Source organism: Phoca vitulina, unplaced genomic scaffold, assembly GCF_004348235.1.
Source record: "Phoca vitulina isolate PV1807 unplaced genomic scaffold, GSC_HSeal_1.0 scaffold4, whole genome shotgun sequence".
NCBI lineage: Eukaryota > Metazoa > Chordata > Mammalia > Carnivora > Phocidae > Phoca > Phoca vitulina.
Window position 1 is genome coordinate 64,172,895 of NW_022589707.1, and position 15,948 is coordinate 64,188,842.

Sequence of the window (15,948 nt, forward strand, 5' to 3'; positions counted from 1 at the left end):
GCTTGCAGAGAGCTGCCGCGCGGCCGCCGGGGGGGCGCAAAGAAGGCGACGTCACCTCTACGCGACCGGAAGTTAGTCATTCATTTCCGCCTCTCCGTCCCGCCCCAGGCCGTAGAGGCGGAAGTAAAGCCATCTACCGAATATTAATACAGTCCAGGTTGAGGTCTGTGGCTGGCTGCGCTTATGCTCTTTCTTTTTAGAAGTGGGTCTGGGTGATTTTGATGTACGGAGTCCCCTTCCCGCGCAGCCCTTGGCGAGTCGGTTTTGGGGAGGAAGGGGGAGCGGGAGAACCCATGGAATGGAACCCGTGTAATTACTATATTAAGTGAGCTAATACAAACTTGTGACAGAGTTCTGCCTTTTTCCCGATTTTCTAATTTTAGGAATAATCCTTACCTTTTAAGTTGTGGGGTTGAAGTAAGACAGTATATGTGAAGCACTTAGCTCCGGTTTTACAAACAATGCGTGATTACGCCACCTTTTCCCATTAATACTCGGGCGTGTTCTTGCCGTTTTCCTCGGTATCTCTGAGAGATGCTTAGTACGTAAGAGGTGACGCTTTTCACAAGGACGTTATGCAGTGTTAGCTGGGATCGATTTCTTTATTCTGTATCACGAAGTGCTGACAATATTTCGTCCTCCACCCCCCCGCCTTTTTTTTTTCTTTTTTTTTTTTTTGCCATTTTTAGGGACAGCTGTTTTCCAGCTCTTCAGGAGAAATGCAACATCCTTTCTAAGACAGATTAGGTAAGAAATGGATTGCTGTAAAGATCTCCAAACTTCCCTTGTTTTATCAAAAGAAGACCAACTGGAATGTAGTACCCTGGGACAGTGATTAGCCATCTCCATTAAAAGTCCCTTTATCAAGCGAATTGAGCAGCAGAGAAGAAGGAAATCCTCTTTTGTTCCTCAGGCCTTACAAGTTATGAGTACAGAGGTTTTCAGTGTATTTGTTAATTTTGGAATTTAGTCCTTGGAATAATGGTTTTGGTTAATTAAAGAGTGAATTGAAAGATTTAAATAAATTAGGGAATATTATTTTTGAAATTTGTAGATTGAGACAGTTGATACTTTTTGCATTAGGCTGCTTATGTACTTATTACCTTGCTAGATGTTATAGGAATGTTTTGAATGTTGATCAGGTGCTTAACTTTTTTTGTATTGAAAACTGAAAAATTGATAAAGGTCACATATTTCCCAGTACTTTTTGCACCCCTAAGCCAATTTAATTTGTTCTTAATTTATCTGGTTGCAAAATAACATGTTTATTAAATAGTATCACAGTATTTCAGGAACAGTACATGGCTCCCATTAATCTCTCAGAGAAAACTTACTGCCTTTTTACCTTCTTTTTATATATTAATGTCCCCCCCCTTATATAAGTGATATTATTTTATCTGTACTGTTATGTGGTTTGCCACTTAGAATATCTTGGATATCTTTCCATTGTGTTAGATATGCCTCTTTTTATTTTTTTTTATTTTTATTTTTTTAAAGATTTTATTTATTTATTTGACAGAGAAAGACAGCGAGAGAGGGAACACAAGCAGGAGGAGTGGGAGAGGGAGAAGCAGGCTTCCTGCGGAGCAGGGAGCCCGATTCGGGGCTCGATCCCAGTACCCTGAGATCATGACCTGAGCCGAAGGCAGACGCTTAACGACTGAGCCACCCAGGCGCCCCAGATATGCCTCTTTTTAAAAAAATCAGGTTGTATAGTATTAATATTACATAGATGTATCACAATTTATGAATCATTCTGTTGGTGGGTTTCTTTTCTGCTATAGCAAATAATGTTAGGATAGTCATCCTTTTTAATAACAAATGTGTATTGTCCTTTTATTTCTTTTGGATAATTTTAAAGAAGTGAAAATGCTGGTTAAAGGATATGGTGGATGGTGCCATATTCCCTTCCAACAGTGGTATTTGAGAATTTCCTGCATTTCCTCACATGCTCATCAACAGACCGCAAGCGAGAGAGAGCAGGGGGAGAGGGGAGGGGCGGTGGGAGAAGGAGAAGCAGACTCCCCACTGCGCAGGGAGCCTGACACAGGGCTTGATCCCAGGACCCTGGGATCGTGACCTGAGCCGAAGGCAGACGCTTAAACTGACTGAGCCACCCTCGTGCCCCTGGTTTTAGATTTTGTAGTAATAAGTGATAAATGATTCACTTCAGCAGTATTTGTTAAGTTAAAGATTTGTGGGAAGGTAGTATTTGAATGAGACCTTGTACTATGGATAGATATGGGAGGATGGGCCTTTCTGAAAGAATAGCTTCCACAAAGGCAAGAAGACAAAAATGGGCAAGAATGTTTAGAATTTGAGGTTTGAGAGGCAATAATGCCTCGTGTTGTGAGGTTGTAGAATAGAGCAGATAGCTAGGAAGGTAGTTGGAATGGTGTGGTGAGGGTTTTGAAGGTGAGTGTGAAGATTTTGCTTTCTAGGGGAGAGCTATAGAGGTCTTTAATCAGGGAATAAGGGATGTAATCACTTCTTTGTTTTACAGGTATACTATGGTGGCAGTTTTTCATGACTGATGTTAGAGAAGCAGGTTAGGTGGCTGTTATAGTCTGGGTGAGGGAGAAGAGCAAAGAGTAGAGATGCTAACGAAGATACTGAAGAAGCTGAATCTACATGATTTAATGACTTTGGGGTTGAGGAAGAGGAAGAAAGTAATCACTTTTAGATTTTTATCATGAGTGACTATTATGATCAAGTGGTAGTGATTCTATTCATCAGAAGAGGGCTAGTTTGGGGGCTGGGAAAGATGTTCAGTTTGGTTTTAGACATGTTAATTCATGTGGAAGATATTTCCGCAGCGAGTGAATTATACATAAGACATAGATTCAGGAGAAACCTTAATAGATTTATGACTCCTTTGTTAAGAAATTTGGCATATATTTTCACTCTTAGTCTGTTATTAGTACAATTCCTTTTGAACTTTCTGTGGCTTGCTCAGCCTGTTTGTCATGGTGCTAATCATCTCAAGAGTTTGTTGTCTAGAGTAGTTGTCTTCAGACTTTTGATTGTGTACACTCTCAGTAAAAAAGGTTTTATACATGTACCTCCAATGTATATTTACTTACTAATTATATACATGTTTTACAGTACTATTGTACATATAAAACACATAAAATGGAATTTTTAAAAGGCTAAGACAGATATAAATTAGAGTGTCACTGCTTGCTTCCTATATCCCATTGGATCATCTTTCACCCCTATTCCCAAAGCACAGGTCTTACCTACCACTGTCAGTGTTATGTACCGTTATCCAGTAGAGGTCACCCTTGCGTATCTGGAAGAGAGAACAGATTGTTGAGCTGTGCAAGTAGAGCCTTCATTCTGTAGTTAGAATGAGGATCTTATTTTTCAGTTTCTAAATTCATGCATTTTTGGAAGAAGATGTAGTTAAAGAGTAGTATGTGGAATTATGGAGAAATACAGAATAGTGAACTCAGAGTATGGGGCAATCTAAAATGTGCTGCTGTTTGATGTTTATTTTGTGAGTGTCTTGCATTTTTGTTTGAATATTATTTGATTCTATAGTTTGGGAATCTTTTTTTAATTCTTTGAAGATCTGTAGATTACCTGAGATATCGGAGAGTTCCCTGCCTGTAGGCATACTCTTAAATTCTTGTTATACTGGTGTAATTAAGGGATGGGTGGCTGGCTCAATCGGTGGAGCGTGTGACTCTTGATCTTGGGGTTGGGAGTTCGAGACCCACGTTGGGTGTAGAGATTACTTAAAAATAAAATCTTAGAAAAAAATAGTGTAGGGCAGACACAGAGAGGCTTTCTTTGATACCGATCTTGAAAGCAGTATCTCAAGCCCAGAGATATTAGTGGTGAGTTGGAACCATCTATTTCTATTTTTTTTTATTTTTTAAGATTTTATTCATTTATTTGTCAGAGAGAGAGAGAGCACAAGCAGGGGGAGCTGCAGGCAGAGGGAGAGGCAGGCTCCGATTAAGCCACCCAGACGCCCCTATTTTATGTTTAATTGGAGAGGTGAGAAGGGAAATGCTTCCTTTAAGTGATAAGAGCCCATTGTTAGAAATTAAGAACTAAGTTTGTCACAGCTATATAGTCTAAAGAGGAAAAAGTACAATTAAAAAATATATGTGTTTTATGACTCAGACCACAATTAAAGAACATAAATCATCTGACAAATTGAATAACAGAAGAAAATTTTTCTGTTGCTTTCCTGATAAAGTATTTCCTATAAATGCAGATACTTATTTTAGTAGGTACCTATGGTTATTATCATATATAAATTCATACATTTTGGGCCCCGTTTCTAAATGATTAGGAAAATGAGTTATTGAGGTTTTAGTCACTTGCCTGAAGTTATGTGTTGTGAAACAGATGCAGAGAGCCCTGGGTTCATCTTTTATAATGTGGCAGGGTAGAGGAGGATGGTGAAAGTAACTCTTCATTGTTTATGTGCTCTCAGCACAGTTCCACTGTGTGGATTAAATAGCGCAACTAGATCATTTTGAAGATAAAAATTGGTTTGGAGTAGCTGGGTTACAACCCAGGGGGTAATAGGGTAAACTGAAGGACATGGAGATTGAGATTGGGAACTGTTGACCAGAGGTCTATATAAAGCTAAGAATTAAGACTAATGATAGCATGGGTTTAAAGAGAACCATGAGTCTAGAAAAAGGTGTTTAAGGTGGAAATTAGATAGTCTGAAGTGTTGATTTTCAAGGCTATATTTAGAGTTTGAGGAACCAGGAAAAGGGAATAGGGGCAAAGTAGTCTGGTAGCTAAGGCCAGAGGCAAGGCCAGAGATCTGGGAAGTTGGAAGACAAAGTAGAATTGAAAGCATTGGTTAGTAGGAATAAGCCAGAGGTTTGAAAACTAGGAGGATGAAGCAGAAGTAGGGAGGGTCAACTGGTTTTGGGTAGCAAACATAGGCAAGTCCAAATATAAAGAGCAAGATAAAGGCGGGAATAGCTGTGGATCAGTGATGATGCTTATAATGCTTTTCTTCACATTAAGAATGGAAGCAGCCCCAGGCCCACAGATAATCAGAAGCAGTGAACTAGAGAGTGGGAGTGCGGTGGTTGAATTGTTACTGCAGCACCTGGAGAGCTGGAGCTATACATATTTTCTTACAGAAATGACCATGATGCTTATAGGACCTTAATATGGTTTTTAGCTGTTTAACACATGCATTTGTATAATATTATGTATGTTGTTTTACACAGCGTTCCAAAAGGTTTGGGATACCTGACGATTATGGCACCAAGAAACTTCTTGTCTATGAGAAGTAACTTTCTCTTTGGTTCAAGATGTTGGATGATCCGATTTTCAGCAGAAATCCTCCTTAAAACAGTTTCATTTAGGCTTTTTAGAGTGAAGTGTGGTAATGCAGACAGGGAGTCTTTGGAGAATGAAGAATTACTGAATAACTTACTTAAAATGGGAGTAGACGTTGACATGGCGAAAAAACGACAGCCTGGAGTTTTTAATAGGACGGGAACTAAAGAGCAGGACCTGAAGATGTTCCTTCTGTCCAAAGGAGCTAGCAAAGAAGTGATTGCTAGCATTATATCAAGATATCCACGAGCCATAACACGCACACCTGAAAGTCTTTCAGAACGGTGGGATCTGTGGAGAAGAATTACGACATCAGACCTTGAAATTATAAATATTTTGCAACGTTCTCCCGAATCTTTTTTTCGGTCCAATAATAACCTAAACTTAGAGAATAATATAAAGTTCCTCTATTCATTTGGATTGACCCATAAATGCCTTTGTCGATTATTGACCAATGCTCCACGTACCTTCTCCAACAGTCTAGATCTGAATAAACAGATGATTGAATTTTTGCAAGAAGTCTTTTTGTCTTTGGGTCACAATAAGCCCAGAGATTTTGTTAGGAAGATAATTTTAAAAAACCCTTTCATCTTAATTCAGAGTACCAAACGGGTAAAAACTAACATTGAGTTTTTACAGTCAACTTTCAACTTGAATGGTGAGAAGCTGCTTGTTCTGCTCTCTGGTCCAGGAGCTAAAATTCTAGACCTTTCCAATGACTATGTCAACAGAAACTACACAAATATCAAAGAGAAGCTGTTTTTTCTTGGGTGTACTAAAGAAGAGATACACAAGTTTATTTTACGCTATCCAGATGTGATATTCTTGGGAGAGAAAAAGTTTAATGATAAAATAGACTGCCTCATAGAAGAAAAATTTAGCATATCACAAATAATTGAAAATCCTCGGATTTTGGATTCAAGCATAAATACTTTAAAAAATCGAATCAAAGAATTGGTAAATGCTGGCTATAACTTCAGTACATCAAACATCGCTCTTTTATCTTGGAGTCAAAAAAGATATAATGCTAAATTGAAAAAGTTAAACATTGAATAGAACATTGTTCTGGGAAATTAAAAAGTGTCAGTCTTAACAATGTAGTGATACTTGATTTTGAATTTGGGCCTTTCAAAAAGGAGAATTTTGGTTTCTTAACCATATATACATACATAACGATCCTTTGGATATTTTATTTTAAAGGTTCGTAAAAACTCATGGTCAGTATGTTCCGTATAGTCTTCCCAGCTAGCTACCTTTTCTCTAGTTCAAATTAGTACAACATCCGGTTATATGCTACAGGCTGTGACTGTCATATGAACAGTAGTTCCTGAGTGCCAGGGTGGAACAATATGTAGAAAGAAAGTACAAAATAAGTTTTTATGGTTTTTGTTCAGATTAAAAAATCAACAGATTCATTTGGACAGTTCTGTTTCCTCTTGGGGTCTTGAATTGCAATTGATTTTTCCTGTTATAGCCACATATCTAATTGTGGTTCATCTTCAAAATAGAATGCCAGTAAAAATCTGACAAACCAAAAAGGAGGGCTTTTCATCTCAAGTTCTGCATTCTTCATTTAAACCATTAGTATGTTCCCCTTTCCCTCCAAGGTAGGCTCAGTTTACTGTGGGTATATCCTGATTTCTTTAAAGACAATGGCAACTATGATGGGCAGAAAAATGGCCACCCAAAGATGTCAGTGTCTTAATTCCCAGAATCTGAATGTGTGCTGTTACACTGGAAGAGGATTTTGCAGGTGTAATTAAGTCAAGGACCTTACGACAGGGAGATTATCCCAGATTATCTGTGTGGGCCCAGTGTTATCATATGGGTCCTTAAAATGGAAAAGGGATGCGATGTAAGGACTTGACCCTATTTACTGGCTTTGAAGGAGGAAGGGACCATGAACCGAGGAATGCAGGTAGCCTCTAAGAAAATGGAAAAGGCAAGGAAACATTCTCCCCCTGGTGCCCCCAGAAAGGAACACAGCCCTGCTGGGATCTTGAATTTAGCCCACTGAAACTTGTCAAACTTCTGACCTACAGAACATAAATTTGTGTTGTATTAAGCCACTGAATATGTGACAATTTGTTACAGCAGCAAATAGATGAATATAGCAACTAAATAGTGATTAGTTGCATTATAGGTGGAGGAGTCACAATATATGGTTCTTTTAGTATATCTGTGTTTTTCCTCTTTTTTTTTTAATTACCTGTTTTATCTGCATACCTTTCTGGAATGACTAGCAAGTTGTTTGTAAAGACCTCTAAATGTGTAAAAAAATGAAATGTAAGTAATAAAATCTAAATAAAGGAATATTTTTACTTAGTGTAGTTTTAAGAAATGGTTATAGTTTCTGTATATTTTTTTTAAAGATTTTATTTATTTATCTGACAGAGACACAGCGAAAGAAGGAACACAAGCAGGAGGAGTGGGAGAGGGAGAAGTAAGCTTCCCGCTGAGCAGGGAGCCCGATGCGGGGCTTGATCCCAGTACCCTGGGATCATGACCTGAGCCTAAGGCAGATGCTTAACCGAGCCACCCAGGCACCCTTAGTTTCTGTATTTTTATATTTAATGGGCATTTTATCTAATATAAATAAAGAACAAGGAATTTGTAGATGCACCGACTTAAAAAATGACAAATGAGATGATGTCTGTATTTTGAAGACATTCATGATCTAGCTCTGATATAAACTGAAAGAGAAATGACAAATTATAAGACCTTAATTACTTCCAGTTGTTTTCCAGAGATTTTTGTTTCCTAGATGTAGATTTTGAATTAAATAACGGTGCTAAACCTTTGAAGACATTTCCTAAATGATGCCTCAAAAAAACTTTCTCCTGCCACTGATAGAAACAAAATGCCTGTTTTTTCAAGGCCATTTGATGTCAGTGATACTTAAACTTATTGCCAGTACACTATTTGATGGCAAGCATGGCATGGTTAAGAAAACATTGGCTTTAGAGAGAGACTTCTTTGGAGTGATATATCTGGGCATCATTCCTGACCAGCTCTGTATGTGTAAATATTTCAATTTCACTGAACTTGTTTTCTCATCTGTAAGATTAAAAATTGACCTTGCAGAGTTGGCAAAGATCAGATAACAGAGAGTCTATAAGTCTTTTTGTAGGTAGTAACTGTTCATTGACAGCTATAATAAAGTTACAGTATTTTACAAAACAGCTTTATTGATACATAATTTACATATAACTCACCAAATTATTCAATTCAACATACTATTTTTTAATTCATAGAGCTGTATAATCATCACAATCTAATTTTAGGATATGTGTTTGCTCCCTAAAAGAAGCCCTTTGTCCATTTGCAGTAAATTCCCATTGTCCTCCCCCTTCCCTAGCCCTAAGCAACCAATGATCTATTTTTTCTCTCTCTAAATTTGTTTATTCTGGACATTTCAAATAAATGGAGTCATACGATATGTGTTTTATTTTGTGACTGTCTTCTTTCACTTAGCATAATATTTTCAAGTTTTGTCCATGTAGCACATATCAGTATGGTGGTATTATTGGGAGTAAATATTATTGTTAACCAAGTATTAGTTCCCTACATATTCTGAATTTTATGGGAGTATTTTCTGAGTCATTTCTTTGGAATCTAACACGTTTGTAAGGAACTTGAGGGAGGTGGGTAGCAGAGGAGATAAAAGATTATTTGGCATCACGACTGGACAGCTACATGCAAAAGAAAAAGTGGGCCACTTTCTTACACCATATACAAAAATAAACTCAAAATAGATTAAAGACCTAAATGTGAAATCTGAAACCATTAACTCTTGGAAGAAAACATAAGCATAATCTCTTGGGTATCAGCCTCAGCAACGTATTTATGCATATGTCTCCTCAGGCAAGGAAAACAAAAGCAAAAATAAACTATTGGGACTACACCCAAATAAAAAGCTTTTGCACAGCAAAGGAAACCATCAACAAAACAAAAAGGCAACCTCGTGAATGGGAGAGAGATTTGCAAGTGATATATCTGGTAAGGGGTTAATATTCAAAACATATAAGGAACTTAATACAACTCAACACCCAAAAAATAAAACAATCCGATTAAAAAATGGGCACACCACCTGAATAGACATTTTTCCAAAGAAGACCTACCGATAGCCAACAGATAACATGAAAAGATGCTTGGGCGCCTGGGTGGCTCAGTCGTTAAGCATCTGCCTTCGGCTCAGGTCATGATCCCGGGGTCCTGGGATCAAGCCCTGCATCGGGCTCCCTGCTCAGCGAGAAGCCTGCTTCTCCCTCTCCCACTCGCCCTGCTTGTGTTCCCTCTCGCTGTGCCTCTCTGTCAAACAAATAAAATCTTTAAAAAAGAAAAACAAAACAGGAAAAGATGCTCAACATCACTAATCATTAGAGAAATGCAAATTAAAGCCACAATGAGATACCACCTTTCACCAGTCAGAATGGCTGGTATCAAAAAGACAAGTGTTGGTGAGGACATGGAGAAAAGGGAATCCTCGTGCATTGTTGGTGGGAATATAAATTGGTGTAACCACTGTGGAAAACAGTATGGAAGTTCCTCAGAAAATTAGAGATATAGTCAGTAATATTCTATAACATTGTATGGTGACCATACTTACCACAGTGAACATTGAGTAATGTATAAATTTGTTGAATCCTTGTTGTACATCTGAAACAAATATAACATTGTATGTTAATTATACTTCAATTAAAAAAACAGTGTTGATGGGAGGAAAAAGGGGTTATTTGTCATGAGGATTATACCTATATATACTGATATGCCACCTCTAGGATCAGCATATCTGTTGAGTTGGGGTGGATGGGGGAGCAAGCGTAATTTTAAGTGTTAAGCTTTACATCCAGAAATTATTGACAATCCCTTCTCCAGTATTTGCTGTATTCTCTTCATGTTTATGGTAAATATAAAGGAACATAAAAAAAGATGGGACCCCAGGCATATATAGAGAGGTGTATGTGTATATATATATATCATATATGCTGATCCTTAACGGCCATTATTATACCTGAGATGGCAGTAGGTGACAGAGCAGCAACAGCTGTGGCCAATGAGAAGTGGGATGCACAGCAGTACAACATAGCACATCTTTGGAAGGTTGGGGAGGGACAACTTTGTAGCAACAAATGGATAATGCCTGTCAGGCAAGATTAACATGTCATACTTTTAAGGTTTGAGTGAGGGAGAGTCAATTCTTCTTTTAAAATTTTATAAATTATAAAAATTATATGAATTTAAAAAATTACAAAATTTTAAGTAATATTTTTTCATGAGTAAAAATAAAATCCATGTTTATAATGGGAAAAAATGGAAAAGAAGTGAATCACAAAAAAGAAGAACTATAATCTTATCTCCCAGAGATAATTGATTAGCATTTTGGTGACTTTTCTTGTGTGTTTTTTTTTTCTTCCCCAGAATATATCCAGGAGTAGGTATGTGGCATATATATTCGAATTGAGATAAAACTACGTTTTTTTTTTTTTTTTAAGATTTTATTTATTTATTTGACAGAGACACAGCAAGAGAAGGAACACAAGCAGGGGGAGTGGGAGAGGGAGAAGCAGGCTTCCCGCTGAGCAGGGAGCCCGATGTGGGCCTCGATCCGAGGACCCTGAGATCATGACCTGAGCTGAAGGCAGACACTTAATGACTAAGCCACCCAGGCGCCCCTGAACTACGTATTTTTTTTAAAGATTTTATTTATTTATTGACAGAGAGACACAGTGAGAGGGAACACAAACAGGGGGAATGGGAGAGGGAGAAGCAGTCTTCCCGCTGAGCAGGGAGCCTGATGCAGGGCTCGATCCCAGGCTCCTGGGATCATGACCTGAGCCAAAGGCAGATGCTTAATGACTCAGCCACCCAGGCACCCCTCAAACTATGTATTTTATAAATAGCTTTTTAAAAAACCTAATAGATCCTGAATGTATTATTTTTTAGTAATCAATTAATTACAGTCAATTAAGTATTCACCTGTAACAAATTTTAACATTTGCAAGAAATTCTGTCATTTGGATAAACCAGAATTTCTCTAGTCAATCTCTCACTATTAAACAGAGTGAGTAAATTTTAGTATATTACTAAGTTTTTGAAAAGGCCCAAATTAGTTCAGTATTCCATAGCATTATACATATTTTTTTTAACCATTGGTATACTTCATAAGTTGAAATTTTGCTCTAGAAAATGTGAATGTTAAGACTGCTGCATTTTGCTGTTCTCCAAATGTCAGATGTATCTGCAAAACTTCCTTTTTTAGGGGCGCCTGGGTGGCTCAGTCGTTAAGCATCTGCCTTCGGCTCAGGTCATGATCCCAGGGTCCTGGGATCGAGCCCCGCATCGGGCTCCCCGCTCTGCGGGAGGCCTGCTTCTCCCTCTCCCACTCCCCCTGCTTGTGTTCTCTCTCTCGCTGTCTCTCTCTCTCAAATAAATAAATAAAATCTTAAAAAAAAAAAAAACTTCCTTTTTTAAATGGAAAGTATTTGTGCATTCTAAATTAATGGTGTAAGCGTGAGGACTTTCAAATAACTGCAGGAATTAGGACAACAGCAAAGATTAAAGAAGAATTAGTTTCTTCATGAACTTAGCAGGAAGGAATAAAAAATCAGTAGTATTTATAACAGTTCATCATTATTAAACCAATTATTTCTCCCCTTAAATCATATACTTCCTAAGGCCTGGGTAGGTACATGGTCTGTGGCTAAAGATCCAATAGTATGGCTTTCATGTGATAAACTACATTATTGGCTCCTTCCCTGTGCACCATAATACTCCACACATTACACCGATAGTATGATTTAGTGGAGATCTGTTGATGGCAGAATTCTAGCCATAGTCTTTAATAGGCAGTTGTTACACAGTCCAGGAAGAACTTGGCACAAGCAAGGTAGGATAGCAGGACTGTTTATTAAAGAGATTTTGGGAAGAGATCAAAGCAGAAGGCTGGTTGCCCAACACTGGGGAGGGAAGAGTTGAGCTGTGACTCATACTCATCATGGTCCTCTAGGGATCATCTCTGGAGGCACAAGGTCTGGGGTTTGATTGGCCACCTGGTGCTTGGGAGATGGGTGCCCTAAATTAGCCAAGAGGTCCTTGGACTGAGGCTGTTCATTCATTCCTTAGTTTATGCCCTGTTGACTCAGGAACCTGTAACAGGACAGCTGCAGTAGGATCAGTTTTGGGGTGTTGAGGAAGGCACTCATGGTAAATGTTATATCAAGCCATCTGTATCTTCTTGCTCATTTTCATGTTTCTGGTATCCCCCTAATGACGGTCTTGCATCTTCACTTTCTTCTGGTCTCTTCAAGATAGTTGATGTCTACCCTTTTGATTTCACACTTTTCTCCCTCCATTCACAAAGGTTTTAAATACAAGGAAAAAAACAAATTGTGTATAGAATTTCTTTTTTAGCCTTTTGACTAATTTCTGAGTGGAATTTGGTAGAGAGAAGACATTTGATAGAATCCCATTTTCTGTCTCAGTTTCACTATTAATCAGACAGATATTTGGAATTTGTTTTTCCTTAATAGCAATATTGTGTGAAGATTAATGAGCTTATGTTCATGAACTACTTTGTGTTAATTGTGAAAAATTTTAATGATTGATAGTTCTTCCATATCCATTTTTAATATCCCATTGCCACCTTCACAGCTGTCAAGATACCTTCAATTTATGCCTACAATCATTATCTTCTTTTTATTTTACAATGGAAATGAATTTATTCTCTGAGAATACAGAATCACTATAAAAGCCTTCAAACAGTACACTGAAACAAAGTCCCAGCTAGCCTATTTATCATGCACTTGAGGAAATATCCTTTTATTCTTAGTTCACAAAGAGGTTTGTTTATTTTTTTAAATCAGAGATGAATGACAATTTTTGAAAAAAATTTAAAAATCAACTCTTCAATCCATTAATGAATGACATCAGTTGATTTCTTCATGTTACCCTTTGTTTTATGGAAATAAAACCTATGCCATATTCAATTTACTGATATTTGACTTAGGAATTTTCATTAGTATTCACAAGGGAAGTGGTCTACACGTTTCCTGTCCCTCTCACCTTGTTATTATGAAAGTTTTCATGGGTAGTTTCTTTGTATTTTAGGGGGAGGGAGGTTAACCCTTTGTCAGGCTTTTGGATCAGGATTGTGCCAGCCTCATAAATTACTTTGGAAGCTTATTACTATTTTTTGCCTATGCTTTGGAACCATTTGCGAATGGTGGGCGCTACCTATCCCTTAAAGATTGGCAGAACTTGCCTGTAAAATCAGCTAGGACTGGTATCTTGTTCGTGATAGATCCTTGACAACAATGGAAAGTTGCTGTGGAGGCTTATCTAAAGGCTTTCGACCATTATCTTTTTAGTAGATATCAGTATAAAGTTCTTGCTTGTCCTGGTTAATGCATTTTGCTTTGAATTCTCTTTTTTTTTTTTAAAGATTTTATTTATTTGAGATAGAGAGCAAGAGCACAAGCAGGGGGAGAGGCAGAGGGAGAGGGAGAAGCAGGCTCCCAGATGAGCAGGAATTCTGATATGGGGGCTTGATCCTAGGCCCCTGAGATCATGACCTGAGCTGAAGGCAGATGCTTAATAGACTGAGCCACCCAGGCGCCCCCATTTTGGTTTGAATTCTACATTGATAGTAACATTGTCTGCTTTATGTCTATACAAAGACTTTGTACATACATGTTCTTAACCAAAACCTGGAAGCAACCCAATATCCATCAACAGGTGAATGGAAAAATAAATTGTGATATATTCATGCAGTGAGCTACTACTCAGCAACATACAAAAAAATGAACTATTAATACATGTAACAACCTGGGTGGATCTTAGTTATGTGGAATGAAAGAAGCCAGAGAGGCGCCTGGGTGGCTCAGTTGGTTGAGTATCCAACCCTTGATCTCATCTGCGGTCTTGATCTCAGGGTTGTGAGTTTAAGCCCCACATTTAAAAAAAAAAAAAAAAATGAAGCCAGACACAAACACACACAAATGTACAATATGTATGATTACATTTATGTAAAATTGTAGAAAATGCTCACTAATCTGTAGTGACAGAAAGTAAGTCCTTTGTTGTCTGGGATGGCGGTAGGGTGGAGTGGGGAAAACCATGAAGGAGGCATTACCAAGGGGCAGAGACTTTTGGGGGGTGATGTATTTTTTTTTCATTATAGTGACGGTTCTAAGTCAATATGTATCAAACTGTATATTTTAAGTGTGTGCAGCTTAGTATACTTCAATTATTCCTCAGTAAAGTTGAATGATTTATCCATTCAACATTGTCTTAAAGTGCAATCTTTATCTGATACTAAATTCCTGTGCTCTACTGACCAAATGTATTTGACTTTATATTTCTATATTGATATCAAGAATCGGGGTGCCTGGCTGCCTCAGTCAGCAGAGCCTATGACTGTTGATCTTGGGGTCATGAGTTTGAGCCCCACGTTGGGCATAAAGATTACTTAAAAACAAACAAAAAACCTCCTAAAACAAACAAAAGAATTAAACAGCATCTCTTTTTGGTAAAGGTATTGAGAGACCTGGGAAGACACCTGGAAAAAAAAATATGGATGGATTCATTCTCATGCACCAGGATAAACTCCAAGCGGAGCAGTAATGAGCCCTGCACCGCTCAACCCCTGCCTTGGCCTTCCACCTCACGACCGACACTCAGGTGGGGCTCTGGCACATGGTAGGTGCTGGCACTAATACCAGCATCTTTTTTTCTTTTTTTGAATTGAAGTATAGTTGACACACAATGCTATATTAGTTTCAGTTATACAACATAATGATTCGACTGCTCATTACAAGTGTAGCTTCCATCTATCATGCAATACCAGCATCTTTTTATTCTAGAGGGCTTCTTGGCTCTCCCCCACCCCCACCCGGGCTAGAATTTATCAAGAGGGCAGCTGCCCCCTGTTTTTTCTTGCTCTTCCATGGGTACAGATAAAGTTAGACTTCAGCTTTCTTCCACAAGAGCCAGGCTTCTGATGAAGTCCTATGCCCCCTGGAGAACTGCTGTGTTTCTTTGATTACTAACCTGATTGCATGTACTCTCTTGGCAGCCATACACAGCACAAATGCACCCAAGTGAGAGGCATTCCTTCCTTTTTGCTTTCCTGAGGTTGGGGAATACTGATTGTCAGTGGCACTTTGAATATTTACTAAAGTGTCTATAGCAAAATTAGTGCACTTAGATCAGCATTATCCTGCTCTGCACATTTAAATGTATCTCTCAGATCTGCTCAGCTTCCTCAGCATGCCTGTGTATCCTGACCAAAGCCACAGGACTGCACTTCATGGAAGGACAGTACACACGGCAGCAGCTTACTGATTTAGCTAAATGTGATCAATGATTCACAGAACGAAAGTTTGACTTAGTGTGTATGATGAATAACTGATAAACAATTAAAAAATCGGAGGGGGAGATGAACCATGAGAGACTATGGACTCTGAGAAACAAACTGAGGGTTCTAGAGGGGAGGGGGGTGGGGGGATGGGTTAGCCCGGTGATGGGTATTAAAGAGGGCATGTTCTGCATGGAGCACTGGGTGTTATACGCAAACGATGAATCATGGAACACTACATCAAAAACTAATGATGTAATGTATGGTGA

At 38.4% G+C, this 15,948-nt stretch overlaps 1 protein-coding gene across 5 annotated transcripts; it reads left to right on the forward strand.

The window, feature by feature from the left end:
* Window positions 1–89: 89 nt before the first annotated feature.
* On the forward strand, window positions 90–15,066 carry MTERF1 (mitochondrial transcription termination factor 1). 5 transcript variants are annotated; one of them, XR_004299071.1, is made up of 3 exons: window positions 90–163; window positions 690–747; window positions 14,858–15,066. XR_004299071.1 is itself a non-coding variant. In XM_032402199.1 (3 exons), exon 3 carries the CDS (start codon window positions 5,242–5,244, stop codon window positions 6,376–6,378), a length of 1,137 nt encoding a protein of 378 aa, XP_032258090.1. In that variant the 5' UTR covers window positions 90–163; window positions 690–747; window positions 5,211–5,241; the 3' UTR covers window positions 6,379–7,703. The 5 variants fall into 5 exon arrangements, 3 of the variants coding, with proteins under 3 accessions (XP_032258090.1, XP_032258091.1, XP_032258089.1); XR_004299070.1 differs by lacking the exon at window positions 14,858–15,066 and adding an exon at window positions 1,520–1,561; XM_032402199.1 differs by lacking the exon at window positions 14,858–15,066 and adding an exon at window positions 5,211–7,703.
* Window positions 15,067–15,948: the final 882 nt, after the last annotated feature.

Bases quoted from the DNA above. Each gene is read 5' to 3' on its own strand.
- MTERF1 (XM_032402198.1), top strand. From the start codon at position 1,685: ATGCCTCTTTTTAAAAAAATCAG. The intron at 1,708-5,210 runs GTTGTATAGTAT...TGTTTTACACAG, and splicing joins CCTCTTTTTAAAAAAATCAG to CGTTCCAAAAGGTTTGGGAT.